The sequence below is a fragment of the Barbus barbus genome, assembly GCF_936440315.1.
Source record: "Barbus barbus genome assembly, chromosome: 18".
NCBI lineage: Eukaryota > Metazoa > Chordata > Actinopteri > Cypriniformes > Cyprinidae > Barbus > Barbus barbus.
Window position 1 is genome coordinate 5,083,814 of NC_136746.1, and position 13,180 is coordinate 5,096,993.

Sequence of the window (13,180 nt, forward strand, 5' to 3'; positions counted from 1 at the left end):
TAATTATGTAAACGGGTGTTTTGTATATAAAACACATTCCGTTTATTAATACTCAAATCTTATATAGAAATCTTACCTGTTTTTATTTATGTATGACTGATGAATATGCATCCCATTAAGTTTATTAGTTTATATTAAAACTGTGTAATCCAAATGGATGGAAGTGTTATTTGCAAATCAAGTATATACATATTAAATTTAGGCCTTAAATATTTATTTGCCATGTGTGTTTATACAGTTTTGGGATAATTATTAAATTTATGAAATGTTTGGTATAAAATTGTAATATTTATCTTCTACAAATGACATTTTTGAATTCAGTTACAAATGGTTTAAACAAAATGCTATAGTGCATAACATTACCTCCCACCCCCCACCCCCCAAAATCTGTGGTGGTTTGAGGGTATAGTAAGGGTGACTTTTAAATACATTTAAAGAGAAATTTCTCACAACAAATAATCGTTATTTTGCCACATTGCTTTATTGTGTCTATCATATTTATTTAAAGACCTTGCTATTGTATTAAAGCCCACTGATGGGGCGGATGCCATACAGAGAGGAAATTATGCAAGGTGAATTTATTTGATGATACTCGGGTCATAATTGGCATCCTACAGGACTGAATTCAGAAATGCCTTGTAATCTAAATTGGCCCCAGATGATGCAAATATTGGTAGGGTGTCCAATAATTGCATGCCACAATGATACAGTAGTTGTGTTTCGGGTAAAGTGCACGCATCATTTGAGATCTGTCATACCTCTTGCTAATTAAGAAAATACCTCTGCCCATCAGGACAGTCTTATTTTGATGGCTCATGCAAGACTGATTCATAGAGGTTTGCTCGTATTCAATGAGGTGTTAGCACTCTTGGGCACTTGACAGGCTTTGCTAACTGTATAAATGGATTGTGATTTCCACTTCCACACACTTCACCTTTACCCTCTCCCAACAGTGAAGAAGGCCATCGAGCTGAAATCCAGAGGGGTGAAAATGCTCCCGAGCAAGGATACAAGTCACAAAAATGCAGTCTGTAAGTACACTTCTAACACAGTCCCCCACTTAAATCAAGGCAAACATAAAACAAGAGAACATGTCAGTTCATCTAAGCAGAAAATACCTAATATGCATATTTCACAGCAGGCCATGAGGTCTAGACAAGATAAAATAACTGAGGTACAATGCTTAAAGTTCTCACTGCCTTTTAGTATGTAAGCAGTGATATAGAGCATGCTATGAATTCTGCCCAGGCTCATTTGAAATACATGCCTCTGTCTACATTTTTGCAAAAGTAAAAAAAAATTAAATAAAATACCTATACGAATTGCTGTGTTTTCCAGTTGAAATGAACATTAGAGGCAGTAAAACTCAGACAAGTTGAATTCCTTTTTGCAAAAAGTATGAATTAAGAGGTTGAAAGTTTCAATACAATATTATGATTTCAATATTATGTTTATGCAAAATTTTAAAAAGGATACTTTTGATCGTTAGAGTCACATATACAGCTTTGTATATAGCATATATATATATATAGAGAGAGAGAGAGAGAGAGAGAGAGCTTTATAGAGCTCTAAAGTTTTAGCGACACTCAATGGACATTTGAATTCTGAACTGCCGCAATACTTACCTGAAGCAACAGAATAAAAACAAGGCCATGGTCACATATTGAACACATTTTAGTGCCACTAACTGGACATTTCACTTTGAAACTGCTGCGAAACGTCCATAATATTTGTTACATGTTGCAGAAATGTCACCACAAACATATTTTCAATGAGCCTGGGTTGCATGAATCTTGTTTCATAGTTTTTGTCACAATACAGTTTAATTTTGTTTGAAATTCAGAGGTCAAAAGTGATATATTTTTTAAGATATTTATTTAATGTTTCATTTATAATACATTTTTATAATATACTTTTTTATTATATTAATTGATACTTTTACACAAACCAGCAGATTGTTCTAATTTCAAATTCTGTTGATGAGCAGCCTGTTATAAAATATGCAGTATCCACATGCCTAATGACACATCTGCTAGATTATGTTATGCCACTTTGCATTAAACTTAAGTTCTTCCTCATCTTGGCTAGTTTGAGAAATGTCCTGCTCTGCATTTTTGCGTTTCTCTTGGACTTGTCACAGCACTTACATGTTGTTGCTCTTTTGCTGGTTCGATTGCTTCTATTGTCCTCATTGTAAGTCGCCTTGGATAAAAAAATGTTATCACTAAACGTGAAAGCACATGTAAATGTGCTCCATGTATAGCAAAATCAGTCACACTTTAGAATAGGTAACACTTGTTAACTATTAAAGGAGTCATATGATGCTTTTTTAAAGATTTGGCTTAACAGAATATGTTGACATGCTTTAATGTTCAAAAAACACATTATTTTTCAAATACTGCACATTATTGTAGGTCCTCTATGCCCCGCCTCTCTCAAACGCTTTATTTTCTACTAAGTCCCTCCTTCCAACAAGTGCAGTCTGCTCTGATTGGCCAGCTTACACAGTGCATTGTGATTGGCCGAACACCACAAGCACTCGTTGTTAATGTAACGCCCCTTTGCATAATCGCGAGCTTCAGCTTTCAAAATAAAAGTAAAGACAGTTAATAATGTCCTTAGTTTTACCATCAGTTCAAGCCCGAGAGGGGAACAGAGTCACGTGACAGACACAGTGATGAAGCTCATATGTTTTTGTACACAAGCCGTGATTAAGACAGCTGACTCCACTGTTATGTGACCATCTCTCTTTCTTTTCCATCTCTCACACGCTAGGGATGGGCGATACCACAATTTTTGAATGCGATACGATACCGATACTTTTTGTTAATTTTTTTACGATACCGATACCACTTATTATTTTAAATGTTAATGTGATTTTTCAAAATAATATTAATAAAAAAAAAGATCATTACATGTAAAGACAAAATTACATACACATACTGGCCATTAATAACAAATTTATTAGAAAAGCACATTTGACAAATAAGTCAAAATGTTTAAACAACCTTCTTACAAAAATATTGATTAAACAGAAATCTTAAAATATAATAAACAATACCAACAACATAAACTAGATGTTGCATATTTTCACTTATTTCTTATTTGTGAGTCTTATTTGTTTTTTTCTTTCAATATTCTGTTTACTAACTACATATTTTACAAAAAAACTCACAAAATTAATCTTAATAAAATAAACTAAAATACCAACAACATAAAATGTGCTTTCACATTTCTTAATTTTAAAGAAATTTTTTCTTCATCTTCAACTTTCTACATTTTTGTAGTATTTAGCAATGTTCAGGACAACACTGTAAGATTACAGCAATTGTTGATAAAGATTTACTAATCTTTGAGCTGTAGATTAGCGTTTAAGAAAAGCAACATGTTAACATTTTTTGGTTTCAGCCGATTTCGCCTCTCACTAATTTACAGTCTATGGTATATACACACTGCACACACACACTCTGTATATACACACTGCACACACACACACACTCTGTCTGTATATACACACTGTCTGCACACACACACACACACACACACACACACACACACTCTGTCTGTATATACACACACACACACACACACACACTCTGTATATACACTGCACACACACACACACTGTATATACACACTGCACACACACACACACACACACACTGTCTGTATATACACACTGCACACACACACACACACTCTGTCTGTATATACACACTGCACACACACACACACTCTGTCTGTATATACACACACACACACACACACACACACACACACTCTGTATATACACACTGCACACACACACACTCTGTATACACACTGCACACACACACACTCTGTGTACACACTGCACACACACACTCTGTATGCACACTGCACACACACACACACATTTATATTTATTCTTATTCAACTAATGGTAACGAGAGAGAGAGAGAGAGAGAGAGAGAGTGAGTGTGTGTGTATGTACAGTTAATAGGTTAACTAATTACTCTGCTCTTTGTACCTGGATAGGGTTTGCCTCCTTTAAAACTCTCCTGTAACGTCTTCTGTCGGACAGAGGGAGACTGAGCAGAGGAACACTGGGCAGCTTGTTTTTGTTCCGCTTCTTTATAAGTTTCAGGGTGTGTTGTCTGTAAGTGTTTAAAAAGGTTGCTTGTATTGTTGCCTTGTACGACATTCTTATCACAAATATTGCATTGTGCAATATTTTTTTCTGCTGATGATGAGAAGTAGCACCACACCACGCTACGTTTCCTCTCTGCCATCGTGCCATTCTGTAATGCGGAAGTGTGCGACTTGCGTGTGTTGAGTACGTAAGTTAGCTGAAAGACACATGATCGCTCACATTCTGCCGCAGATTGATTGGTGTAACGTCCTATAAACAAAGCGTCACCGATTATCCTGTACACAGCGCTAAAACATTTAGTTATGCAGAAATTATTAAAATATATTTAAAATATCGATACTTTTTAAAAAATATCGATACCAAATTAAAAGCTTCTGAGTATCGATATATCAATACTCAGCATCGATGTGCACATCCCTATCACACGCGTGTGGTGCGCACACACACACACACACGACGCACAGCTCCGCATCTGAACACTAGTAAATACTTAAACTAATAACAAAACATACAGTCGCTAATTCAGAAGTCGCTGATTCATAAAGTGTTACCGCAAAATCTCTACTGGTTACAATTTCTCAATTGCACACATTTATGGTCATGCCACCCTGCCCTAGCATAGACTTTATTACACAGCTCCTTGGAATTTTCTAATTTGATTGGTCAATCACAGCATTACACTTTGAGATATTTTTGTATAATAGTCCTAAACTCTGTAATCGTCCTATTTCTTACATAACTGCGGTAGGTTCATATTGCTTTAATAAAACTGTATATAGGCACCATACTTTTTAAAAGCCAAGTTCAATTTTATTGGCTGAAGGAATGCTAATATGTCAAAAAAAGCACAACAATGTCTCTGATAATCTATACATTATTGATTTATAAACTCAGGATGAATGAAATAAAGCTGAGCTGTTTTTCTTCAGCACAACTGTATTCTTTTCAATCACTATATTGTGGCCTTGCTTGTTTTCATTATGAGTTTAATAAAGATGCCCTTGATGATATTCTTAATAGGATGGAGGAAACTATGCAATGTTATGCTGTATGGATGATTTCGCCCGTTCTGCGCTTCGTTGAACAAGTTCCGTGGCAATTAACATTACAAAAGCTGCTGACTCTGTGAAGTACGCCACTTCATTTGAGCTTCTGTAAAATTCACACAGTGTGTGCATGATGACAATAGCTTGTTTATGGACACTCAGTCAGTCATTACATGCAACATAAAAGAGGTTGCCTAGGGTTTTCATGACAAACAGCCCAGTTCACTTACAGGAAATTAAGGGATTGTCATTTTACTGAAACGAACCACATGGTTGCACCACCCAAACATGCAATGTAACATTTATAGTGTACAATAAGTACATTTGTGCACATCTAGTCTTACTTTAACATAGCCAGACTTTTGACTATCAGCATATACATACTTTGAAATTATTAATTGACCACATTTCACATCTATCCAAACACTTCTCAAAAAAATTCAACAATTTCTGAAAGTTTTCGAAAAATCCTGGAAATTTCCTGAAGTTTACAGGAAAATTGTCTGTCCCTAAGCATACACTGTAACAAGCGATTTTTTGAAGTTGTTATAAAATAAAATAAAAATAAAAATAAAAATAAATATATATATATATATACACACACACATGCATACATACAGTGCTTATAGGAAGTCTTCAAACCCCTTAATTTTTTCACATTTTGTTATATTGCGTTCTTATGTTAAACTGCTTTAAATTACTTTTTTCCCCACATAAATCTACACCCCACTCACCATCTACACCCCACTCACCATAATGGCAAAGCAAAAAATGGATTTATCACAACTTTGCAAATTTATTAAAAAGGAAACACTGAAAAAATGACATTGTATAAGTCCTCACACCCTTTGCTTTGACGCTTGAAATTTAGATCAGGAGCATTCCAGTTTCACTGGATCGTCTTTGAGACGTTTCTATACTCCGACTGGAGTTAACCTGTGACAAATTCAGTTGACTGGACATGATTTGGAAAGGCACACACACTTGTCTATACAAAGTTTAACAGATGGAATGGATGTCAGAGCAAAAACTAAGCCCTGAGGTCAAAGGAATTGCCTGCAGAACTGAGAGGCAGGATTGTGTTGAGACAGATCTGGGGAAGACTGAAAAATTCTGCTGTGTTGAAGGTTCACAGGAGAATTTGGCCTCCATAATCCGTAATGGATGAAGTTTGAAACAATCAGGACTCTTCCTAGATCTAGCCTCATGGCCAAACTGTGCAATCGAAGGAGAAGGGTCTTGGTTAGAGAGGTGATACAGACACTGATGGTCACTCTGGTTGAGCTCCATGATCTTATATGGAGATGGAAGAAACTTACAGAAGGACAAACATCACTGCAACACTCCACCAATCTGGGCTTGACGGAAAAGTGACTAAACTCAGTAAAGATACATGAAACCCTGATTGGAATTGGAACAAAAATACACCTTAGGAACGACTCTATGAACGTCCTTGAGTGGCCAAGCCAGAGCTGGGACTTGGAACCAATCAGACATCTTTGGAGAAACCTATAAATGCCTGTCCACCGATGGTCCCCGGCCAACCTGACAGAGCTTGAGATGATCTAAAGAGAAGAAAGGCAAAAAAAAATAAAATAAAAAAAATGCAGATGTGTAAAGCTTATTGCATCATACCCAAAATGACCTGAGGCTGTAATTGTTGCCAAAGTGCTTTAACTAAGTTTTGAGTTAAGGTATGAAGCCATTTTTTCAGTGTTTCCTTCTTAATAAATTTGCAAAAAGTTGTGATAAATCCGGTTTTTGCTTTGTCATTATGGTGAGTGGGGTGTAGGGAAAAAAAGTAATTTAAAGCAGTTTAACACAATAACACAAAATAACAAAATGTGAATAAAATGAAGGTTTCTATAGGCACTATAGGCATTATATAATATATATATTTTTTAACAATTTAGAAAAATCGCTTGTTACAGTGTACGCTTAGGGTTGAAAAGGGACAGACAGACATATTATTGGAGTACGTTTTACAAGAAAATACTGTAACACTTCAGATTAGGAACACATTCATTTTTCTATAAATAATCTGCTAATTTGTTGCATATTGATAATAAGGCAGTTGTAGTAATTTTTACGTATTGGGTTAAGATATCTAGAATATGGTTGTGCATTAGTATGTGTTATTTAAGTACTAGTAATATGCATGTTAATAAGCATGGTTAATGTTCCCTAATCTTAAATTTTACTGAAAGTACTGAAATATGACTTCAAAATGTAATGTTTCATTAATTGCTGTTTCATTGTAATTGTTTTTTAAATGTATTAGTAATTTTTGAGTGAAAATTCTTTCTATACCACTTTGTTCCCCTTTGTTTATCATTCCTTAATCCTTGAGTTTATGATTGGTCTGTCTTAGAAGGTATTATTGCTAAAAATGACTAAATTTCTCTATGAAGAAAATGAATGTGATTTTTACTCTTTGGTAGCTTAATCTAGCAGAAGCTAGTGAAATGACTTGCAGAACCTTTAAGGGCAGCTCTTAGATCTTTGATTGGAATGGAAGTACACTTGGCAGTTATGTATTAAACGTTTACATGTGCGTTATAAGAAAGCCTTTGACATATATTGAGGTGATTACAGGGCACTATGGTCCTCTATGGAGGAAAATAAATGTCCAAGAAAAAGATCAGAAAAAAACAGACACCCGCTTTGATCAGACAGAATAACTTTAGAAACTGATATCAACAATCAGGGGAGATGACATTTGAAGACCACATCAAAAAGAAGGACATGACAGGTGATCAAAAAGCCTCCCTCCACAAGTGAAAACCTTAGGCTTCTCACACACACACGCAGAAACACACCACTTGCAAATGCATTGACCTTGCCTCAAGATCCAAGTGCTTTTGTGCCGGTCAGGGCCGATGATTTTACATAAAGTGGTTTGTGTGGGTTCTACATGTTAATTAATCTTGTGTCACCGACTTGTATAGACATCATTTTCACTATAGACACAAAGTCTGGTGCAGCTTTTTCTGGCCAAGAACCACCAACTTAAGCCTGATTCGGACGGTAATTGTTTCTCAAGGGGACGTAAGTGATTTTCACCATATACAGGGGGTAGTTGGTAATTTGATTGCCGTCTGAATCCAGGACGTCGGTGTTTTTCTCTCACCACCCCTGTAAAAATCCCCGGCCAAATTACCTACTGTTTTTTGACAAACACCAAGGTTGTGGGGTAATTTAATTGCCATCCGAATCTACATTTCTGAGTTTACGAGAAGAAATTGATTCAAAATTCAGCCTTTAAACCCTTTTTGAACACTCCTGAACACTGTACTGTAACTGTTGTACTTCGGTGTAATTTGCATTCATATTTATTTCTGAAATTCTGGAAAGTATAAAAGAACAATACTTCATAACTGCTCCACCACAGCGAGTGAGAGCAGAAAGAGAAGAAAAGCACGTAAACATTCGAAATGGGTCTTTATTATGGCAGCGGCAGGTATGCAATACAAATTTAAAATGTGTATTATAAACGGATCGTGTATAATTATATACAATTATAGCGCATATTTTCCTATTTTTAAACAGGCGATTTAAATAATCAAATAATAAATAGAATTATACATTATAACATATGCTTGGAATAATAAGAATACATTTTACATAAGTATTTTTAAATACATTTTACACAATAATAAGAATAAATTTGTAAATAAATTTTCACACAATCATGTGACTGGCCACGTGAGCAGCGCGTTCTCGGGTTCGCAGGATCACAGAACTCCCTCCTCCACTGTGAATAAATCGCCATCCGAATCCATGAGTTTTATCACTGGTGATATGTAAATTAATTTTTACAGACGTCCATATGAGAAACAATTACCATCCGAATCGGGCTTTAGACACAAATAGACCATCTGACGGACGTGAATGTGACCAAATGTAGATTTTGTTTTTATCTCCTATTAGGCCACAGACTTATCTAAAAATGACGTAGCGCAATGTGCAGACAAGTACAGACAAAACTTAAAAACAATATACAGTTCTGTCCTTACATATCTAGGTTACTTTTTACTAACTGTCTCAAACAACGCTCATTTTATCAAAAACTGAGGCTGAGACAAAGATCAAGCAGTCCTTTTAATTATAACAGTATAATTACAAAATGCCTTTACTTACACCATTCCTTTGAGGAAACTACTGAAGCACTTAATATTAAGTAACAGTTTAAAGTCTTATTAATGTTATACTTCAGTAGCCCAAAGACTGCACAGTCATAAAGTGCAATTCAAGGCGTTAACTTTGTTCTTGCATAAAATCATTTTGATTAAAACCATTCTGTGCCAATTTATAGCTATTTATAAGATGATGGTTCAGTGTGCCACCCTTTGAAATATCAATATTTAATTTATTGATGTTGCATCAGAAATTGAAGGACATATCTGTGCTAGACCAACTGCCATAACCAGTTACAGCAATATTCCAGTTTATAAATACAAATAAAACAACTTTATATTATAATAATAATATAAAGATGCTATATAATAATAACAAATATAATATAGTATCATGAAAAATAAATAGAGTCAAAGATTTACAGGATGGAAATTAATGTGCATGTAAAGATGGTCAATGCTGCACCAGAAATGAAGTCATCCATGAACTCACCTAATGTGATTTTGGCCAGTAACTGAACTCAGAGGGATGTCAGAAAGTGAGGCTGCGTGAACACAAACTCACTGTGGCTTAGGACGAACAAGAGAGCGGTGAGGGGAGAAACATGGGACATGCTTTGACCTTTCTTTGCTTTTTATGGGAAATAGCCTTGAGCTTACCATCACTAAATCCCCTGTCAGCTCTACAGGAATAGATATTTCACCTGTGAATGCAATGTTTACTGGCATTCTGATGAACACTGTACACTCTGGGCTGTTGAAAGAGAACGTTCCATTGCGTTTCTTCTCAATAGCTTCTTTGGCAGGGTTTGTTCTTATCAAGCAGGAATTGTGTGCGCTCAGAACAAACAAAACAAAGGTTCTCAGGTGCGTAGAACAAAAAAGAAGAATGTTTTTAGTCCAATAGTTAGCTGAATTTAGTTTGTTCTTAGAAAGAAACATTCTATTATGTATAGAATGCATGAACATTGACCCTTTTGTGTCATTCAGTGTATACAAGTTCAGTGGTGCCACTTTGAAAATGTGTAGTTATCTATCTATCTATCTATCTATCTATCTATCTATCTATCTATCTATCTATCTATCTATCTATCTATCTATCTATCTATCTATCTATCTTATCTATCTATCTATCTATCTATCTATCTATCTATCTATCTATCTATCTATCTATCTTATCTATCTTATCTATCTATCTATCTATCTATCTATCTATCTATCTATCCATCTATCCATCTATCCATCTATCCATCTATCCATCCATCCATCCATCCATCCATCCATCCATCTATCGTGACATAATGAGACAATTTAACCCTCTGGGGTCTGAGGTGATTTTGGGGCCCTGAGATGTTTTAACGTGCCCTGACATTTGTGCTTATTTCAGATACTTATAACATACTATTGGCCAACATGTTTTTTTTGTTTTTTTGTATTCAGCACAAACTGTGCTACAATAATATGTGAGCAAGATGGGTGTACATGTTAGCATTTTTTGAAAAGAAATAAAAAACAAAACAACGTACTAACCATGCATTTAAAGTATAGGGGGGGTTGTGTGTGTGTGTGTGTATTATGCATGGTCAGTGAGTTTTTGGGGAAAAAATTTAGATGAAATAAGTACCATCAGTGCGACTGTTACAGAAAGAATATGAGGAGATTGAATTTTTCTTTTGTATTTTATTCACAGCACAGTATAATTAAAACATAGATAATGAAGGTCAAAGACACATTATTGAGCTCACTGATCTAACAACAGAGATGTGAACAGACTTTGTGTCATTCCAGAAAACAGATTCTGTTTAACAAGTAAACCATGCCTGATATTTAAGTGTTTGCTGCTTCTTTCCATGGATTCAGAATATCAGTGTAGTTGAACATCTGATGTTGGATAAATAAGCACATTGCATTCACTTTTTGTTTTTCCATTGTTTCATTATTGCCATTGTTTATCAGCTTAATTGCAAGGCATTACACAATGATGAGGATTCAATTCTTGTGCTTAGTGTCTTTAATTGTCACAAGACCTTAACATAGGTTTTATTTGCCGTGGATATAATATAATTTCCTGTTTGTTTCTTTTGGTTTTTGGGTGAAATTTGACCAAGACGACTCACATAGTTGTATGAGTGTTTTTGGATACATAAGAGTTCAGCAATTAGGCAGTGCATCTGTTGAAATCCTTCTGATACACTGTCTTGAACAGGCACCAGTCAACGATCACACATAATATGTTTCAGTCATTTCCTCATCTTCTTTTTATGTATTTATTGTCTTCTTTCTCTTACATGCTCGGCTTTCATGCAGTAAGTCAAGGTGGGATGGCTGCAGATATTTGTCCAGATCCGGGGATTCCTGAGAATGGGAAAAGAATTGGCTCCAGCTTCCAGTAGGTCCTCTTTTTGTTCTCTTATCTGCTGCACTTGTCCTTTATTAACTGCATGACACAGCTTTAAGCAGGCCTGGGCCTGCTGTTTGACACGTCCGTCTGAACTCCCATACCGACAGGCCATTACCACTAGGACCTTTGGTCACCGCTACTAAGTGGGTTTCTAATGCCCTCAGAGAAAGAACCAAGGGCCATTACATGTTCTGCATTTAATGGAATACGAAGTGGGTGATTCTGAAAATAGAAGAGACAAGCGGTTTATAGACGTTTGACAGAAACTGCTTTCATCTAACAAAAAAAGGATGCGTCAGAGACATAGAGGGTCTGGGGTTGACGGTATGACTCATGTAGCTGGTCGATCGCTGACGGTCATTTCAACTTCGGCAGGGTTGGAGCCAGCATCCAGTTTTCCTGCGACGACAGCTACGTACTGCAGGGATCAAAGAGCATCACTTGCCAGAGAGTGACTGAGACCCTGGCGGCCTGGAGTGACCACAGGCCTATCTGTCGGAGTAAGTGCAAATATGGCTCTCTTTTCCCCCGCTCAGACACTTTCTGTAGGGACGTTGTCAGATCCTGTTAAGTGAGATGTGTACCACATGGCAGTAGGGAGTAAGGCCACATAATTCGTAGGAATAGTTGTGCCACACAGATTTAACAAAGACAACACTAGCACATGTGAATAAATAAAAGAACATGTCTGGATTTTAAATATGCATCTAGAGTTTTCTTGTTCCAAAATCTAGTGTGCTCTCTATTTCATTATTATTATCTCTATTTCATCTTGATTTACATAGTATTTCAATCAAAATGGGCAAAAAAGGTGGTTTGAAAAGGTAGACAGTATAATAAGACATACATTCTTACATTACTAGGCAGCAGAGAAGATATTGCGTAATGCATTGCAACAATCTCACTTAATTTTGATAGTTTTTTTTTTTTTTTTAGACATGTTAATAACTATAGAGGTAAGTGATTTTGTAACTATGTCAACAACCAGACATTACAGTATTAACTGACTTTATTAATAGACTAATAGATTTGGTGTGTTTTGAATTTTTATGCTTTTTATGCTTATTGTTAGCTTAGCGACATTGCAATTCACGAAAGAAAGAAAGACCTCAACTGTCTCAGCTTTCCTTCCATATTGAAGGGGGAGGGGCTATCAGAGTCTGATGTTGGAAGACAAACTAACCTTATAAAATCACATGAACACTGGAACAGAGGTATCTTTGTTCTTAGTTTGTCATTTTTATCCACATCTATTAATTTCATCAGGCAGATAAAAGAGGAGTGATGTTTACTTTTAATCGGCACTGTCATTTACTAGAAAGAAAGAAAAAATAATCAAGGTTTAATTAAAGTTTTGCTAGCTTTTGTAAATATTGCCTCTCATTATACCACCATAACCCTAATGAAATCAACCTGTTTATGTTCATTCTGTTCCAAGACTCAGTGCTTGATATTTACTTATACT

The 13,180-nt window shown here is 35.7% G+C and overlaps 1 protein-coding gene across 2 annotated transcripts in view; it reads left to right on the forward strand.

Annotated features, from left to right (window-relative positions):
* The window catches only part of LOC306884010 (CUB and sushi domain-containing protein 1-like), a gene marked incomplete at its 3' end in the record, with an annotated part of 521,846 nt that overhangs the window by 316,197 nt on the left and 192,469 nt on the right, over positions 1-13,180 (forward strand). For both annotated transcript variants that reach the window (XM_079439599.1, XM_079439600.1), the window contains 3 exons: positions 954-1,031; positions 11,622-11,703; positions 12,091-12,215. In XM_079439599.1, coding sequence (XP_079295725.1) covers positions 954-1,031; positions 11,622-11,703; positions 12,091-12,215 — 285 coding nt within the window. The remainder of the gene's footprint in view (positions 1-953; positions 1,032-11,621; positions 11,704-12,090; positions 12,216-13,180) is intronic.